This window comes from Rhea americana, unplaced genomic scaffold (genome assembly GCF_003343005.1).
Source record: "Rhea americana isolate MKP2758 unplaced genomic scaffold, rheAme1 scaffold_59, whole genome shotgun sequence".
NCBI classification, from domain to species: Eukaryota; Metazoa; Chordata; class Aves; order Rheiformes; family Rheidae; genus Rhea; species Rhea americana.
In genome coordinates this window covers 2,743,507-2,763,622 of record NW_028186745.1, presented here as the reverse complement: position 1 = coordinate 2,763,622, position 20,116 = coordinate 2,743,507, and the positions used below count along the sequence as shown (strand labels likewise).

At 34.8% G+C, this 20,116-nt stretch overlaps 1 protein-coding gene across 9 annotated transcripts in view; it reads right to left on the bottom strand.

The window, feature by feature from the left end:
• DMD (dystrophin) overlaps nucleotides 1-20,116 on the bottom strand; it is a 1,137,868-nt gene that overhangs the window by 665,393 nt on the left and 452,359 nt on the right. For all 9 annotated transcript variants that reach the window (XM_085319436.1, XM_085319439.1, XM_085319437.1 and 6 more), the window contains 2 exons: nucleotides 15,479-15,673; nucleotides 4,630-4,802 (listed from right to left, as the gene is read on the bottom strand). In XM_085319436.1, coding sequence (XP_085175562.1) covers nucleotides 4,630-4,802; nucleotides 15,479-15,673 — 368 coding nt within the window. The remainder of the gene's footprint in view (nucleotides 1-4,629; nucleotides 4,803-15,478; nucleotides 15,674-20,116) is intronic.

Below are 20,116 nucleotides of genomic sequence, written 5' to 3'. Positions count from 1 at the left end.
TTGAAGACTAGTCACTTGAGTTTGTGAAAAAAAGTAAACGTTTGCATTCTTCTCAGGTGCCTAACACAACTGAAACAGTACAGTTGGATTCTCACAGTATTTTTTCTTACATCTTTTTCAGTTAAATATTGCCTGTTATAGTAAGTACAGTGTGAATTGTTATGCAAATACAGGAAACATGCTAAAGTGACAATGTGGGATGAAAAGATTTTCAAATACTGTAGAAGAATTGGATTTGTGAAGCTATTAGAGTAGTTCTGATCAYAATGAATTTCTCTGAAACTGGCCTGTGCTCTGCTGTAAAACCAACTGCAAATATATTATATCTTGATTTCTTCCAAAAAACAACTCACTATAAAATTAACTGCAAAGAATCTAGATACAATTGAGGAGTTCCAGGAAACCTACTTCACACAAAGGGCAAAAAAATTCCAGAATACACTAACGCAGTAGGCAGCTAAACTGTGAACATCTTAAAGATATTTACAATGAATTACTTATTTCTGAAGGAGCTGCTGAATGAGAAGAATTGGATTAATATCCACAGAAGACAGAGTTATTTTTTTGCATTAAAGTCAGGTATGTTCTCTAGAGAAGGTAAATAAAAATAATGCAAAAAGCATAATCAGCTACTCACTCCTTCCCTTTCTCCCTGCCAAAASAAACYAYCTGTGCTTTAATATAAACTTCTGAAGCTTTTGGTGGCAGGATACAAATCTGTCTTTCCCTTYCACTTGACCCTAATGAATAGCTAATTTAGGACAGGTCTTCAGTACACTGAAGGTTAAGTCATAGCTGTAATGGTAATGTAGCCAGAATTGTTCTTAGAATTTTTTCACCTGTTTGCATGTGGTATCTATTACTTCCAAGTAACAYATGCATTTCCAAAATTAGTTTTCGTTTCTGCTTATGCCTTTAATTGAAGCATATGACGAACTATCTATTGTGTTCAGCTGAAACACTGAAAAGTGCCTTAGTCCTTCTTCAGAGTAAAAAATTGAGGAAAAGAGAAAACATATGTTCTCAAAGAAAAAGAAGTGCTAGATTGCAGCATGGTAAGACATTAACAAATTTAAATCACCACTTACAAATTTAAAGCAAGCTGGCAAGTTAAGGCTATCTTAGATCTTGAGCTGCCTGTCCAGTTAGGAAACATTTAACAGATTTGTTTTCACCATAGTTGCGTTAATTTCTTTGCARGGTAAGAAAATATATACAAATTTTTCCTAAACCAAAACTAAAGAAAACAAAGCTCCATAAAAATGTTTTTCTCTTGATCCACCCATTAAGCCTCCCTAGCAAACACCACATACTCAAATATATAGTTTTTTAAGCAAAAAAAGTATATTTTTTTAAATAAGAACAATTGACAAATGTGTTGAATACAACAATACGAATCTTACTGTATTTCTCCTTTTGGTTCTAACAGCAGCATATTCCCAGCTAAACTTTGGAAGGGGACATACTCTTTACCCATGTTTCATCAAGAGCAGCTGTTTTAACTCCTCTAATTTATTTTCCTGACTATCTGTTTTTTTGATTGGCAGAGTGGATTTTTTAAAGTGATTCTGTATAACTGTTCAGTGAGGAGCTGATGAGATTTGTGCRATATTTCATATTTTGAGAAAGATTTCTTTTTTCATTTTATTCCCCTCCTATTCAGTAAGTTTCTTAGAAAGCTATGAGAAAGCTACTACAACAACAACAACAAAAAAACCCCACAAAACCAAAACTTGATGTTTGGATTAAGAGAAAGTCAAATACTTGAGTAGCTGTCTAACAGGTCACAGTAAACAATTTTCCAGTCTGTTAGATTGCCCAGCTTCATCTCTCAAACAAGAACTTTCTAGGAAACACAAAATGCTGTCACTTAAATCTTTTTGTATAAATCTGTTGGGTGTCAGATTCCTACAAGCATTGAAATAACAGTTGAGTGAACCCCCACGCCACCAACAACTGTTAATGTAGTCTGTACAGTAAAGTTATTCTACTGAAAGTTAGTCAGAAGACATTTTCTGTAGGACAAAACTATATTAAAAATATTTTAAGAGCAGATTTTGTGAGAGTTTTCCTCATTTACATCGTTACGCTGCAAACTGACAAAATAATGTCCGCAGCTGTATATTACTGTGTCAACTCATTGAAACTTCAGATATTACTAGATTGACATTTGAATCACAGCAACTTTATTTCTAAAATAAAGTAGGAATTCAACAGAAATGTTTCTGTTCTTTTTTATGAGGTTTAGAACAAGTTCCCTACTAGGAACTATAAGAGTAAGAAAAATTTTGTTCTTCCATCTGTCATAGCGATGTTTGACTTTGCATTTACTTAAATAATAACGTCCATTTTTATTACAACCCTTTGACTGCTTAAAACTGACAGTTGGAAACGAACAAATAACAGCAGTGTTTGTTTCTGTAACCTTTAAAATGTGTAATACATGCTGTCATTTAGACATGGTCCCCGGAAAGCAAAAGGAAGAAAGTGCTCCAACAATATTTCCAAAACTGCCCTAAAACGTCACCATCATAAACACTGCTCCATCCACGTCTCAAGAGCAGACTTACACTGACGCTTTCTGCCAGAAGGAAAATGCTAAAGGCCAGGTTGCCGTCCTTCATCTCCTCCCAGYGTTCCTGTGCAGTTGCAAACGCACGTCGCAAAGCTCAAGAAACTTTGGGGACTATCTCCAAGCTCAGAAGAAACCGCTGAAACACTGGCACAGTAGAGCGCACACCACAAGCAAAATATTAAAGAGAAAGTTGTGCGATTCCAGAGAGCAGTGAAGCTTATCATCACCTGTCAATCATGCTAAAAGAGGATGACTTCCCCCGGCAAACTCGAGCGGGAAAATAATCATACTTTTTCCTTCTCTAGTGCCTTTATCTGGTGACCTCAAAATACCCAGCAAACATGAATTCATTTCACGCCGGAATACTTTGTGGTGCTGGCTAAACATCACTACAGTYTACATATGGGATAACTCAGTCCAGTCTTCAGCTTACAGTAAGAACTTTCTCCTTACTATGAATCAGTGGGAAAAAATGCTTATAGGGAAAATACTAAAAGTTTACTATACCAATAGATAAGCATTTAGGCAAGGCTAAACTCTGGGAAATGCACAACATCAAAAATCTCCATTTGTTATGATCTCTGTGTGCTATCCTGCTCCAGTCTCTATTTCCAACTCATTGTCYGTGTTTGTACATGGCATCACGACAAACAGAAGAATGTTGCTTACTGCAACCCAGGTCCGGCTTAGTATTAAAAGAAACCAACAGTAATGTGTGCATGGAGAATCTTGAAACCTTCCCAGAATTTTAATCTGTCTTTTTACACTTTAGAGGCTGAGGGAAAACAGAGGTGACACGGGGATTACTGAATATTTTTTACTAGAATCCTACTTTTTTTTTCTTTTACTCTTCCTCTCTCCAGCAAATGGAAATCAAAGCTGGTGACTGGCTGACTGCAAAAAGAATATGTCTATAAATCTGCAAAATGCCAGCTGTGGTCCACTCTTTTTAAACAAAGAACATACAGAATTTACCTAGACTTGGACTGCAGGACAAAAGGTGTACAGCCTAGTACAGCCTAGGCCCATAGGAAATATTTTTTYCTTCTGGCTTCTGTTTTCATGTTTAGGTTCATATCTCTTAGTATACGAAACAATAATTGCTTGGACTTATTTAATAACTCTTAATTACATATACCACAGAAAAAACGTAGTATATCCCCTAAATTTCTGTACCACTGCCATTACCATCTGACATATCATTTACTTAAAAAATTAAAAGAGTAAGTCTAGTATATAAACCCAGACATTTTTTGCAGGATGATAAAAGTTCTAAACATCAGATATCTTTAGGGGATAAATAAATTACTGGATTGCTAATCTCTATTATGCTACTAACACGAGCCATGCTTGAATCATTAAAATAGGTTTGGCTACTTTTGGCATCATAACACCATTCAAAAATTACACATAATACAAATAATACACTAAGAGAAAAATGATAATATATAGTCAACAAAAACACCATATTCTATTGTAAGAGATCACTGCTGTATTTGTTATGCTTTTGATGCCTTTTCATATTTCTTTATTGTCTTATCTTACCTTATAATGTCTAACACACAAAGGAGACTTACAAAAGATCACTCTGGAGTTAGAGTTACTACGAATTCTGGCTCTGCCTTAGACGTGAAGTGAGAACTGCTCCTGGAACCAGTCCTGGAGCCTCTACTATTACTGGGGATTTTCTCTGCATGCAGCCATCACAGGTTCAGATTTTTAAATCAATAGTGCTGTGTGCAGGTGTAAAAGAATGAGTGACTAACACTATCTCAGGGTAAAGGTTTGTCATTTTTAACAATATAGGAATATGTATGCAATACCATGCCAGGTTTTGGGTACAATGCAACTTACAGTCAAAATATTTTCAATTTTACAAAAATGCTCACAAACTAAATGACAATTCTCTATCTACATTCAAGGGCTTAGTTAAAAGAAAGTATGGTTTGGGACTGCAAAAAGTATTTCCACAAGGAGACGAGGAAACAATCACGAACAGTAAGCAAAACACTAATAAGTGCCATCAGAAATAAAAAAATTTAAAAGTTACTTACGCCTGTCGGTCTTTGTACATCTTGTTAACTTTCTCCCATTGGAAATTAAGCTGAGTCAGCTTCTCCTCTATCTTCGCCGCCTCCGCTGGTGTAGCACTTTGCAAAGCTGGTATCTTCTTGCTGTGAATAGCCTCTACACGACCCAAYAATCTCCCCAGGCTATCATTAATGCTCTGTAACATCAAGATATCAGAAGAGAAAAATGAAACATCATATGTCGTTTATGAACAAAAGAAAGAGGGAAAAAACACAAAATAAACAATAGCCTTGACAATAGTAACAGACTTGCCATCAGCACATAATAATGTCTGAATGTCCATCCTTTCTTGGAGCTTTAATAAACTCTTGGAAAAGGTGATGGCTGGAGGAAAAGCAAAGAGCCATTAACGTAAGTCACCGATTAATTCCCCAGGAAATGACCTATGACAATTTTAAGACTGTTCTAACCTCATTTCTTCTTAAGAAAATAAAAAAAAATCCCACTTTACAGATTCATTTTTAAGAGAAAAAGGTAAAATACTTCACAGTACACCTACTAGCTGCACAAGGCTCTGTGTTGGGAGTGATGTAAATATGTTGTGTTTTCTTGTTTGGTGATCTTGGGGGCTTCAACCTCTCTACTAATCTTTCAGAATAATCTGAATAACTGAATTGTTTAGAAAACTTAACGCTGAGCAAAGATATCGTCGTAAACTGAGTGCAGACTTAAGGATAAAAGCATTAAGTGTCACAGAAAGTGACACTGCTAATAAGCAGAGGCTTCCTCCTCGTGAGTGTGTACCCACGAAAGCCTCCATCAGAGGACTTCCTGTCGCCTTTCAGTCTATCCTCCAAAGAGTCATAATTTGGAACTTCCTGTCATTTCCTTGTCCTTTATCAGAAAGAAGACACAAATACTTTGTATCAACCAAAAAACATGAGTTACACAAGCTTACCTTTCAGCCTCACATTATGAATATTAGGAACAGAGAAGCAAGTAAGGATTTTGGAGGAAAAACATTCCTTTTGTGCAATGATTCTTAGTCTTGTTAAACACAAAATTATTCTTCAGTTGCTGCACACAGATCTACTGCAGCAGAGGTGGGGAGAATGCTGATTTGACCAAGTTATGAGATGTCCAAATTGTTGGTTTGTATGTGAACAACTCTTTCATATTACYGACACTTTTGAAAGGAGGCAGGGATTGAAGGATGTTTGGCTATTTTGCAGTAAGCAGAAAAATAATGAGTGGCAGCAAGCTAAACAAAAAAAGAAAATTAAAAATGCCCTCTAACACTCTGCCACTCTGATTCAACCCTGTGAGTAGAATCTGATAATTCTGTTTCACCATGCACAGAAAAAGTCAGGTTTGTCTTTCCTCTGTTCATGAAGAGCAAGCATCAAATTTGAAGCAATACAGGAGAGATTTTGGAGGTTATAATGCACCAGAAATAGCTCAAAGACCTTTAGCGTAAGCAGACACTTTGCAGATCCATTGCTATCCTTGTTTTTGCAAATGAATCTATCCAAAGAGTGTCCTAGCCATTCTTTCACGTGATTTCTGAATGATAYGGAAAGTATGCACTGAATATTCATGTGTTTTTTGCCTATGGGTTGTAAGAACACTGTAGTTATTAAGGTGCAACATAATCCAATCAGTATACACAGCATCCGATGGAGGTATCACTAAAATAAAATAAAAGTTGTACTAAGCATGGACAAGCAGAGTATTCCATCACATTGACATGCCTTCCCCACATCCCTGCTAAAAATTTTAAGTGTGTCTCAGATATATAGTTTGCATTTGGTAATACCAGTGAAAAGTACAATTGGCTTTTATTAGTTTCTCCAGGAGAAAGAAACACCCAATTCAATTTTGAAGAAAAGTATGATAAAACATGTTCTCATCTGCTTTATCTACAACCATATAAAAAAGGATAACTTTGCTTGTTYCGTGTCCTTCAGCTCACCTAACATGAAGTATATGCGTCAACAAAGTACCAAAAGGATGAAATGAAGGTCTGATCCTGCAAACTTCTGCTCATTGTTACAATCTCACCTATGTAAGCTGAAGTCCAGAGAACATTCTTGTGATAGCATCTTTCACAGGTAAAAAGAGAAAAGTTCTTTTGCAATAGTTTGAGTTGCTTTCCTTTGATATATTTTAAAGGCTAAAATTTTCCAATAATACATTTTAAAAAGATATTTATGTTATCACATCAGAAAGGTGAGCTATGTGATGAGCCTAGTAATCATACATTATAATATTTAAAAGATGTTTAAATGGTATTTTTACTTAGGAAAACTTGATTTTGCTCAAGATTTTGCCTTTCATCTTTAGATTTACTAGTATAACTGAATAGAAGATCAGAGGCTGTATTCCTTTCTCTGTTTCTGGTGCTTATGGTTTCAATGGTTTATTGTCAGAAATAATGACACTTGAACTTTAGATCCTGTAGATAATACTCACTGAAGATTAAAGATCACATGCCCGGTTCACATTGTTTTTGTGCTTGTTTTTGTGCTTGATCTTTTAAGTRGAATTTACTTTTTAGATATTTTACTCCAGACAATTTTTGGGTGAACTCAATCATGAAATGAATACTGTACTCAGAATTTAGCAAGCAGAGTGAAAGCAAACAAGAGTTACAAAGTCAAAGAAAGTGTTAAAAAGAGAGAGTGGCCTGAGGATTCTGTTACCTCACATTTCTATTCATTATTCCAAACCGTGCTCTTTGGGAAGACTTTCCAGCCCGAAATCTGTTAATTTGCATGCTTTTTGTACAAAGTAAACAATGTAAGAAACAGCATTGTACTTGGTATTTTAACCTGAAAATGACTATGACACCTTTATAAAAGTTAGAAAATGTCAATTTTAACTCTAGTGTTCTAAGGAAAGTATGGAAACAATTTCAGTTAAAATTCCAGAGAGGTAAAAAATAGCCATCATTCTTTTAAAATAGCACATTAAGACATAATTGTTAACAAATCAAAAGTTAAAGGTTTATAATTACAGCAGATCTTTCCACATTATTGCTATTCCTAGGGAAACAAAACACTAGAAAATTGGAGTTATCAAATATTATGCTAATTCTGTTTGAATTTATTAACTTCTGCATGTGTTCTGTCTCTGATACAGGCCTGATATTCAGGCAGTAAGAAGTTTACTATTACAGTAAGTRTGTAGAAATATAATTTCTGTACCATAGGAATTTGAGTCAGGGATGAAGAAATCTATTTTCTGTTATGCACCTTAGTATCTATGCATATTATTGAGCTAACTAAAAGCTAATAGTCTAAATATATTTTTGAAAAAATAAAAAGCTTTAAGTTCTACATTACAACAGAAAAACTAAAAAATCGTAAGTTTTGAATGCCAGCACTTACATTTCATGTCCTCCCATTTCTCTTTACTCCTCAGCTCACAGACTATTTAGCCTGGAGCAATCACCAGGGAAAAAAGCCTGAGAACCATAACCCAGAGTGGAGCATGCTGAAGTTCTGTGGCTGTATCGGGCATAAATAATCTGGTCATGACTTGGAGCTGTGGGAGACCTGAATAACCTACATGGAGCAAATCTATATCGAGAATATGAAAATGATGATCTGGCAGAGGCCAAATCAAAATTGGGCATTAAATTCACTGGGATAGTAAAAAGCATAAATCTAGCATGCGCACGCATGCACACACATGCACGTATACACACACACACCACTGTCAAATTTCTTGTCCCTAGAAAACGAGAATTAAGAAAAGTATATCTTTTGATAGTTTCAGTTACACTCAGCAAACTGTATTTTTTTTTCATTATTCATGTTTCCTAGAATGGACTGGAATAAATATATTGCTGGGAATTTATATAAAAATGAAACAGAAGAAATATAAGACAGACATTCAGCAGAGGAAATGTCAGTCCTGTTGATAAAAATCTACCGTAGTTTTCAATATCTGAGGTTTTATATAGGAAATGTCACACAACTTCAGTAACAATATGGTGTGAATTCTAGAGACCAACTAATCCGATATCTAATTCCTTTTATARCCAATGAGCCTCTCTTAATTTAACCAAATATCTGCTTGTGCCAGTATTATTAAAAAAAAGCAGTCTCACGAATGATCCCTCATCTTTCATTTTTCTGTAGCCCTCTGTCATAACACCAATTATTCTTAACCTCTTTAAATATCTCATCAATTTAGTCTCTTCTCATATAGGTCTTGTCTACATGGCTCTGACCTTTAATTTGTCCTTCTTTGAATCTTTTAAAATTATTTTACATACTTTTTAATTATATTGTATATGTTCAGAATTAAAACACAGCATATACAGCAAAGCTGTAGTACTTACTGAAAAACTGCTCTATTTTGAATACCATTTTCTAACTTTTACCACAGAGTAGCTTCTATAGCTTCTATACAGAGTGCTTTCTGGATTCTACTGAACACTGAGAAAATGTTTTTGAATGTTGAACCTACAATTCAGTCCACTACGGTATCAAGGACTCTTCAGTATTTAAGTATATAATTTAAATTATTCCTTTTGTTATGCTTTATACTTCACCTGTCTGCCACCATTTCTTAAATCATTGCTGTGCTCCATTGCTGGGATTTTCTGAAAGTTTTCCTGGTTTGAATCAAACTAGATTGTCATTTTCAATTCTTTCATTTATTGCTCATGCTTTTCTTTTCAAACATTTAATAATTGCATCAAACATTATTACTTCTCAGGAAAGTGTATGGGTTATCCTATTTGCTGTGTAGAAAATTTGATGTACAGTGAGGTTGCAGTACAAGTGTATGGAACTACCAGACAGAAGCATTTAGTCTTAAAAAGCGAGCATTAATTAGACAGATTTCACGACCAGTTAAACTAAACTGAACTCTTCCCAGATCACATACAAAACAAAACAAAACAGAAAAACAACAAAAATCCCCATGAAGACATTTAGATCATTTAATGGTAAGGTTATTAAAGATGTTTGATCTACTGACTTTATGTTAGCAAAAGTGTATTCACAGTGGTACCTTCTGGTAGAAACATATCGTGGATACTTTTAAAAATACAAATATGTTGCTCTCAGTTGTTAGGATAATGAGCCTAGAGGGATTTTTATGGTTCTGTTGTACTCATAAATAGACGCAGCGAGAGCACTCATGCTGCATGGGGAGGCAGGGACTCTGCTGAAGCTTTAGAAAACGCAGAGGTTCGTCCCATGAAGGCTGCCTTACGACTAGAGATTTGAATCCACCTGTCCTGAGGAATGAGACTTTTAGTAGACTGGAAGAAGTATTTAAGAAATAAAATGAGAACGGCAGAAGCCTTGTCTCTGGGTTGGTTCACGATCGGAAACGTGTTCCTCGCTTATCAGCACTCCATCACCTAGTGCTAAAGCCGGCYGGATGGGGCGCATCGCTCGGCAAATGGCATTTAACTTTCCCAACACAAGAACCTGCATTGCACTCAGTGTTGCTTACTGARTCCTGCCTAAATCTTGAGTTTATATGCTCAGGCCATAGATGAGTATTCAATACTATTAAGCCTGAAAATCAGAAATATCATGAAGATATAACTCCATAAAACACCTTCAAATTTGGCCAAGTTCATACATATACATATCCCTTGAATATCAGGGAAGTAGCATCCTCACAAAAGCTGATCTGTAACTAAAATCTTGAGAATCTAAAAGGCAAGGGAAAATGTAATTGAAATGTTGAAAATTTCCAGGCTCCAACACTTTAGCACCCAAGATAAGTAGCCTTTTTTTCAGTAGGTCTGAATATCAGCTAATCTCACTGGCTCACTTAATGAGTTGACATCTGTGAAGTAATCAAATAATTTCTTTAAAAACTGAAAAGTAACGTATGTGCCAATACTTACGTCTGAAATGATATCTTTTTCTAACCAAACAGATCATTTAAAAAAGAATAAAAATATATTAAATACATTCGTCTTCTTTTGGACTGATAAGTGCATATCTCTAATTGTTAGGAATTAGTGGCCTATGGACAGACRTATTATTCCTCATATTAACATCAGTTTTTTGCTTTTGTTTAGAACACAGCTGCTACACAGAAAGATAATACAGCTGCCCTTCTATAAATGAAATTCACAACTGGATGGCTTAAGACTGTCTCGAGGGAAAAAATAGAGAGCATGTATATGTGTATGCACAAACCCGCGTATGTCGCACACATGCACCTTCCATTTTTCATGTTGAAGAGAATAGCTATAAGCAGTTAGTAGTCGAAAATGCCTTGGGAGATTTTCTAACCTGGTTAACAAAAGTGCACAAAACTTTCATTTCTAAGAAAAAAAGATTATAGAAAACCATTAGCAGCTGAAGCGACAGCAGCCTTTGGGGAGTGATCCATCTCATTGCTCTTGAGAAGGGGAAATCAGGGTGGTAGAGACTCAAATGCAAGTTCATTTTCAGTGTCTGAAATTTGTCTTTATCTGACAGCTAAAGACAACGCTGTAAAAATTCAGTTCCATGGCTATTTGTGTGCCAAGCAGCCACCAAGCACTGCATTACTGACAGATCTCGTTGGAGAATGTCGTTAATTACACTCAGTTCTAAGTTAAGGTTAATTAGATTTTACTGAGCTACAGCAGAAAAGCACTCTGAATATCATGTTAGGTGTTGTTTCTTGTAAGAAACACTTATTAAACTCCAGATATGGATTCTAATGTAYAATATTCAAAATATACTTTTGGCAAAGCAAATGTGTAGAATGATGCTTTATCCTTACACGAATAGCAGATTTGCTGTAATATTTCATGCCTTTTGTACTGACATGATAACTGGTAACAGCACAGATTTTACTATTCATGAATGGATGCAAAAAATCCACAAATTTGTACAGAGATATGAGGCATAATATTCAGTATGGGTATTATTGCTTTAATAAGCCATACTGAAAGGAGATTATGAAGGTATTCTAGCTGTTAGAATCACAGATGTTGAATGTTACAGTTAATTCCCCATATCTTGAAATAAGCCACAGAAGAAACACATGTAAAAAAGTGTGCTAGCTATATAGATAGAGGCATATCTATATCTGTATACTATATCTATATAGATGCAGGATAAAAATTACCACACATGAGAGGAAGAAGAAGAAGAGAAAAAGACCCCACAAAAACAGAGCAAGAAAATATCAGTATTTAAAAAACAACAGCAATAAACAATTCAGTTTTCAACTAACTAAATAAAAACCCCACTGGATATACACAAGAAATTGAACCAGAAAAGGAACTATTGGAATGATTATGCAAAAMCTTATATACATAAGAAATACCSTTCTCAAAGAACCAGATGGCCTTCCATATAATTGAAAATACTACATCTTTGAAAAATATTATAGCTAAATGTAGAATAATTTTCTAGAATATAATGTTCCTGCTAAAATGAAGATTGGAAAAAAGGAAAGGCCTGATAAAAGAATGGGCACTACTATAGTTTTGCAACATTATTTATATAARGTGAGTAGCCTCAGAAAATAAAGAGTTTTAAATTTGGAACTAATATAATCAAGTGATGAATAGGCATACTATGAAAGAAATTTTTCTTAATATGAAATTCTACTGAACACTTTCCCCATACAGCTATAAATACAAAGCAGACTTTCTAAATTCTAGACAGTTTCATGATCCATTCCAGACCATTTCATGCATTAACAAACTGAACTGATGTTAGTTTTAATTCTCATCTATTTATTTATCCATGTAACACTAGATAATCTGGACCTTGAATAGGACAAGCAGGTTGCATAAAATGTGCACTGCACAGGAAAATTGTAGCATAGAAGGAGTAATGTAAATCTAAAATTCAGCCAGATTTAGTTGAACAGATGCAAATTCATACATTCATTTAGGAAAATCTATTGCCAGTAAGGATAATTAGTTAAATTCTTTGAGTTGTCTTCCTTACACTCGATTACATAATGAAAGGCCATTGTAACTACAACCAGTTCTATATGGGGAACTCAAAGATTAGGAACACAGAATTAGGATGAAATTGCAGAAAGCTGTATTGTGAAAGAAAAATCTTGCATGCAAATCAGAATGAAGCAAATCATCATCAACAGCAGACTGAAGTGCAATACTGTTTGTGCTTTTAACAAAATTTGCCCTATTATGACAGTATCTCACTAAACCTTATTTGCTAATCCTTCCATATATGAATAGTAATTTCCAATACAATCAAGTTCAATCAAGTTTCATCTTTGAGAGAACTGTAAGATTTAAATTGCTTGTTAAATAATGTGATTAGGAACGGTGAAGAATGAAATAGCAATAGTATATGGCCTAACATTTGAAAGAGCTGGTAATACTGATTGGATAATGTAAACATTGTAATTGCTGACTTCATGAAGCAAAGATTTAAAGACACAACCTTCTTTCTCCATCAAATTATTCCACTCATTAAAACTTGAAAGGAAAAGAACAACTTTCCTTTAAGTTGYTTTTAGCAGATTTACCAAATATGCCCATAAAACTATTGTATTTTAATAAATGTTACATTTTATCATATTAGTGATGCAAAGATCCATATTTTGCTATTTTATATCCCTTTGATAAAAAGCCAGTGTTAGAATTATCATCTTTGACAATTATTAAAAGCAATTTTTATTTTGTATTCAATATTTATCCTATTCGATAATGAGCAATCAGGTTTAAGCCTTAATATGCATATTTAGTTTTGGCAAAAATGTTCAAAGGAGCTACCTCTGAAAGATTCTTGTAAATAATTTCTTTTTCCTTTTAAGGTTTAATTAGAATTGCTTCTTTTTGAATGAGAGTGAGAAAAAATCACAAACTCAATACTGAAACACAGAGCTACTCATGACAGTTCTGTAATTTGATTCATGCAAATCTGTCAGGGATAAAAATCAACCACAATTTAATTCCAAACCTTTCCCAACCAGCTGCTGAACAATTTATGCACTATTTTTCTATTTTTACTGCAGGATAATGACAATGATGAATGCTTTTACTAGAAAATAAATATTCATTAAGCAGGCTCAGATCGAAACTATAYCTTTCCCAAAGCCCATGAATGTGCRAGATCCATTTGCCTCGTGTAACAGATTTATTTGGGAGGACCATGGAACCGTGCCCACAAATGCATCTCATTCACATCAATTTAATAGTTCAGTTAAATTAAACCTATGGCAATACTTACTTGTAACCTCAGTAATCGATATTATTAAAGATGGTGTCAACTCTAATAATACCAAACATACATGGGTGAACCACTGATTAGTTACAGATGTAGATCAGATAAAGATAGCACAATTCTCAAGCACTAGGAAGCACTTATAGGAAGCACTTATTTGAAGTCAACCGCCAATAAATTGCTTGATGTAGGTCACTGTTCTTCCGAGCAATCTAGGCTTGAACACATGAAGTTTATAGACAAGGGCCACGTGGTGGCTCATTAGCCATGATTTCCATGTTTTATCATTTTTGTGCTTAAGAGTCACTCTTTCAAGAGTGATTATTTAAAATGAAGAATGGCAATAACATTGGCATGTTGTGTGCTCTAGAAATTGATTTGGGACATTCAGTATTCAGAAGCATTTRAATCAATTGGAAATAAGCCACAAGCGGTGAAAGGTCCTCGTATCAGTTCGTATGCTTCCCTTGCTCAAATACTTCACTATTATGCTTCACGGGACGCATCAAACCGCCTTGCTAGGAAACTGAAAATACCCTTATTTGCTAGAGCTAATAACGTATTTATGGTATTATATATCTATAGCTATCTTCTGGCAAAATGGAAGGAACACATGCCTAAAATTCACAYGATTAATGAACTAAAAATGATTTGATTTTATACAAGCTGACATTAGCTTGGGTYCCTGTTCGTATGGGTTTCCTTATATTTCCTCTACCGAGGAAAGAGATAAATGGGCTCTGCAGAGGGCCATGCAGAGCACCTACCTGCAGCTCCTACTCTGATTCTCCCTCAGCGCTTCTTTCTCATAGCTGACCCCAGGCACATTCTGGCCTCCTTAGGCTAAGCATTCCTTCGGTTAAAATCTTTCCTTCCCCAAAATGAGGACAGAAAATTTGAAATTTAATCTTCATGCTGATGACAATTTGAAATTGTTCTAATTATATACAGCATTTAAGCATGATTTTTTTACAAGGCTTTCCTCACAGAAACATTATTCTGCAAAAGCTGATAACCCATTCATCTACTTAGGGTTACAGTTTTAATCTTATTCTCTTCTTATGTCAATTCTATGTTGGAAAAATTCCACCAATTATACTTAAAGTTCTGTGAAAAATACTGGATTATGTTTTCATTGCCTACATTTYACTACCTGCTGGACAATATTTTCTGTCCAATTAATGAAACTATAACAATTGCATAGAGTAGATTCTCAGTCAGACTGCAAACTTTTGTAGTCTGGCATGGAGTGAAAGAGCTAAATTTTACTTTTTAAAATAAAATCTATTTTTGAAATCAATTGCTCATCAAATTAAAGCTCCCAAGATTGCATGTGYATTGGGTTCAAGCACTTACTAAGTATTTCAAATTACAAACAAACAAAACTTTAATCACAAACCAACAATTTTAAATATGTAAGTATTTAAAAATAAGCAAATATGCCCCTCTCCATCCTTTTTCTCTCACATAAGGAAGTACTTAGCAGGCATCTTAATGCTCTTTCTTTTCTTCCAAAACCAGATGAAATCATGCCTATGTGTTTTCATATACAAACACCCACACCTACACACATCACAGAGAGTGGCCAAGCACTCTTGAGATAGGTATGTATGAGAGTTAGCACAAGCTGCCAATATACAGTAGCCCCAAAATAACAGAAACACAGCACAGTATGGAAAAATTTCCACCTTACCTTGAGACACTCTTCTTGTTTGAATAGATCCTCGCAATCCTTAACCTGAAGAGCAGGAGAATTAAGGCGCTCTTCTACTTCAGACAAGGCTTGCAGAAGTTGGAGGATCTCTGCCAGGTATGCAGAAGGCACATAAGTGGTTTCCACAGTCATACTTTCAGTCACCACAAAAGTTGTATCTTCGTGAACTGTTTGCTAGTATAGATATACAACAGAATGCTTCCTTTAGTTTCTCAACGCAACACAAACTTATAACTTAATGCAATTTCCAGTTCACAACCTAGAACCAATTAAAAATAATTTCTAAGGACAAAAGCCAGAAATATCTGAGGTTTCTGACATTAACCATGCACTCTCCACCAGTCTGTTTGAAACGGCAAGTACTAAAACTGACCCATGAAAAGTGTACAAAGTATTTTCTCCTACTCTCTTTTCTCGGAAATGAAGATAGGAAATGCAAGACTACTCTGTGTTTCCAGTACTACTGARACTTTATTGCTAACTTTTCCATTTTAAGTTCTCACAACTATTTAAGAATATGAAATTCCACACAAGCAAAGCTTAAAATACTAAATAATTTCAATTTCCAATAAAACAATGRTAGTGTAATAGGCACAATTTCTTAAATAACATATGACAAAAAACATCTAGATCACCTCCACACTTTAAATATTGTACTAACATCTCTCTGTCTCAGTCAGAAAGTACGATTTGGAATTGCTTGACTGGAAAGTTCTTTAATGTATTCATATTCCTGAAAGAAATCCTAGCAACAACTCTTCAGGAAACAAAGCATTTTAATCCAGACAAGTATGATCTAGACACCTATTCTGACAGCACCATGTGTACACTGAGTGTAAAGAAAACAGATAGTTGGTCTACAGAGTCCCAAAAGATACCGATATATGAGGCAAAAAAACAGTAACAGTTTCATAGATTCTCTGCATTTCTGATTAGATGTGTGTTTGTTGATCACAGAGGAAAAGTAACACCAAAAAGGTGTGCCTTGGAGCAAGGGAACTGTGTCTACTTAGTTTAATTAAACTCCAATTACATGATCACCYGCAACTCCTTTAGAAAAGATCAAAATTGAAGATATGAAATCTTTGCAATTTGATAATCATAGGTTGCTACTTTTTTTTCACCATAGCACCTAGGAGTCCTACTGTGGGACCAGGATTCCACTGTGCTTCATCCCTATCTTTTCAAAAATATAAATTTTACTYCCTGAGGACCTCAAGGAAATTTTACAAGTAATTCCTGGAAAACATTCTTTCAAAAATTACACCAAYTAGATGCTCTAGTCTTAATATAGATAATCATGGATTTTGAAGGTCTGAATGCGAAAGATACAGGATCAACTGTCCTGGAGAAAACAGTATCATTAGTTAGCCACAGGGTAYGTAAAGAAAAAGAAATATAAACTCTGTTTTGCACACAATACCTCAGCAAGGTGTCTCATTTTAATTTATCCATTTGCCCTGTCCATCCTTTCATTATATGCCTTTCCCCTCACTTAGCAATCTGAGTCACCTGGTTATCCAGTTTTCTTCTTAGAGTCTTAACATATGCATACACACACTCATGAAGATATCTACACTTCATGTATAAAGTCCACAAAGYTATCTGTAGACTTCTTTTATCCTGCTGCATTTCTTATGCAAATTTAATAGCKCTACTTAAGTCTTCTCACTAAAAGACCTTTTCAGGACACTGAAAGCTCTCTAATTACAATGATGTCACCTCTAACATTTTTATTTAAAATAAATTGCTAACAAAATTTTTGTTTGACCTCTCTCATGTTCCATGAATAGCACTCTCTGCAAAAATAACACTTGACCTTGTCCAAAGAGAAAGCTTTCCTAGTTGATTAGGATTCCCAGGAGAACCGCTGAGGGATGCAGCAATACATTTTCATTCCTCAAGACTTTATACTGTGACACTTCTACATGTAGCTCCACGTGAAGAATATTTTAACTCTAACTGTATTTTTCTTTTTTGACTGAGAAGACAGAATATTCAAAGTAATTAAAATGCTAGGTGGGAAAGTTTTTTCACCCAAAATGAAGKCACATGAATTTATAAAGAGAGATATAAAATATAATTATATTTTACAGTTTTATTGTTTTAAACTATTTTTTAGCCCAAGTTTGGGCTTATAATTATGTACACAGGTATATACATGTATATATGAAATGAAATCTATGCCTTAGTGCCTTAAACGATTTCTGAAAACAGTCACAGTCAAGCAGAAATCTGATGTGTGAGCACTTCAGGGATWTCATGCATACTTAGAGAAGTACCAAAATTGAGTTTCTTTCAATCACTGCTACAAAAAAAGTCATGCAAAAGCACTCTCCAAGGCAAAATTAATTAAAGCCTGGAGCCAGGACTGAACCTTGCATGACCTATGTGGCTTACACATCCCTTAAAGCACATGTAATATTTAAGTCCTATCAATCTTAGTGAGATGTACAAAGTCATACATTCACACTTATCTTTACAGAAAAATTTTTATATTAGTATTTCTCACAGTTGGTCAACTACTGGTATAGTTCTACAGGCAACAAGATTCTAGTGCAAACAAAGCATTGATGTTTATGTCGCTGTTCAGCCGTCAAGTGCTAAAGCTGGATAAACARGTAGGTGGATAGATATTTGAAAGCATACGTCTGACAGACGTATCTGGCAACTTAATTTCATACTTTATTCTAAAGAAGAGTAACGATCCAAATTAATTAGCTTCTAAATACTATTTAAAGAACAGGCTTGGAAATTTTGRTGAAACTGAAGGAACTGAGGATGAAATTTCTTTGCTTTCAGTGGCCTTGCAAGAGGCCAAGGGTATCTTTACTTGTTTCCTCCTTTCTTTGCAAGTACCACAAGAAAGTGCAAGGCAGAAGCTGGCACCTTGCCCTAAGCATGCAGGCCAAGCACAGTCTCAGCGGACGACTCCAATCCGAAAAGAGAGGAAAATGTTTTTGGCCTTTCTCTTTGTTGGCTAGAATTACCGTGCAGGAGAAGATACAAGAGTGGCAAAGAAATTCCTAATTGAAACCGAACCATTTACTAACATTCTAATGAGGGAATCCAAAAACAAAGCATCTGAGGGCTACTGCAGTGTAGGGTTACCAGCAGGCAGTGGYAGTTAGGAACCGCAGTCCTAAAAATCGTATTAATTCAGTAAAGATATATGTCATTGGCTAATGCCAAAATGGTTCATCAGAAGTAAGGTAACTTAACATTCCCCAGGAGTTTAAAATAAATAAGTGGAAGTGAAAGCTTTAGTTAATCTTTTAAAAGTGATTTTGAATAATATGAATCTGACAAAAAGTAGCAAAATACATTAGAAAATTACTTGAAAGTCCTCTAGCTCAAAAATATCTAATATTTTTAAAAATACATAATACAATTAAACTATTCAGAATGATGAGGAAATGGCGGTGTAGGTGGCCACTTTCATTATCCTTATTTCTGCAAAATATTTTTAATTGATATTAATTCATTTTGGTAGCTTTATTCCAATGCCAGTATTATAYTGATGCACAAATCATTTCTAGTCTCTGAAAAATCAATATCCTTGGGATAAGGTTTATCATTTCATTCATTGTTTTTCACCAGGTGTCTTTATCACTAGAATAATAAATTGAATTTTCTTCCCCATAACTAAGCAGTTTTAATTAAAGGGAAGAATCTTTCTGTAAATGTGATATTACCTGTATGTGATAAATAAGCTGATTTTATTGACAACTAAGTTCTATCAGGTGCAACACAAAGACATGAGAAACCTCCACAAACAGTCCCTTAGCTGACCAGATCAATAACAAACAGATAGAAGGAAAGAAATAAAAACTATAGGAATAATACATTATGCTGTGATTATTATTCATACATCTAGAACAGTATTACATGGTAGCGTTACTTGGAGAATCCTTTTAATTTTCCTTTTAATACTGGAAAGTCAAAATGGAATCAAAGATACTTATGCAACTGATAGATAAACTAACTTTGTTATTAAACATATGGACTTTTTAAAAAGTATTTAGTTTCAACCACCATTTACCCCAATATACCCATCCTATCCAACTTAGTATATCCATTTCTTGTCCTCTTTCTGCAAAGGGAACAATCCCAACATCCCTTTTGGTGAGCAACAGCTTGCATCCAAAAAAAAAAAAAGCTCTAATTTTTTTCTCACTGTAAGATGAGACTAGTAGTATGCTAGTAGCAGCTTTAGTGCACTGTGCTTTTAAATTAATACTTCACCAAACCAGAATACACAGGAGGAGTAAAGTGGAAAAGTACATCACCCATCAGCACTCCTAGATGATGACACTGCTCCTAGCAGCATCCGATGAGCAATTCAGGAAAAAAAATACGTGCTTCCTCCTGAAGTGAACTAATGCTTGAGAAAGTATTCTTTCCAAACAACCGTAAGATGTATGAGAATATAAAAATTCAGTCTTCTTTGAGGAATAAATGAAGGTATACTTATAAAAAAAGATGAACTAGATAACAGCCACTTCCTGGATAAAGGCAGGCATGCCTCAAAAATTCCAATATATTTCTGTACTGTTTATTGCTTCTTAGAATAAACTCTAAACTGCGTAAGACTTCCTAACCAGTCGTTGGCAGTAA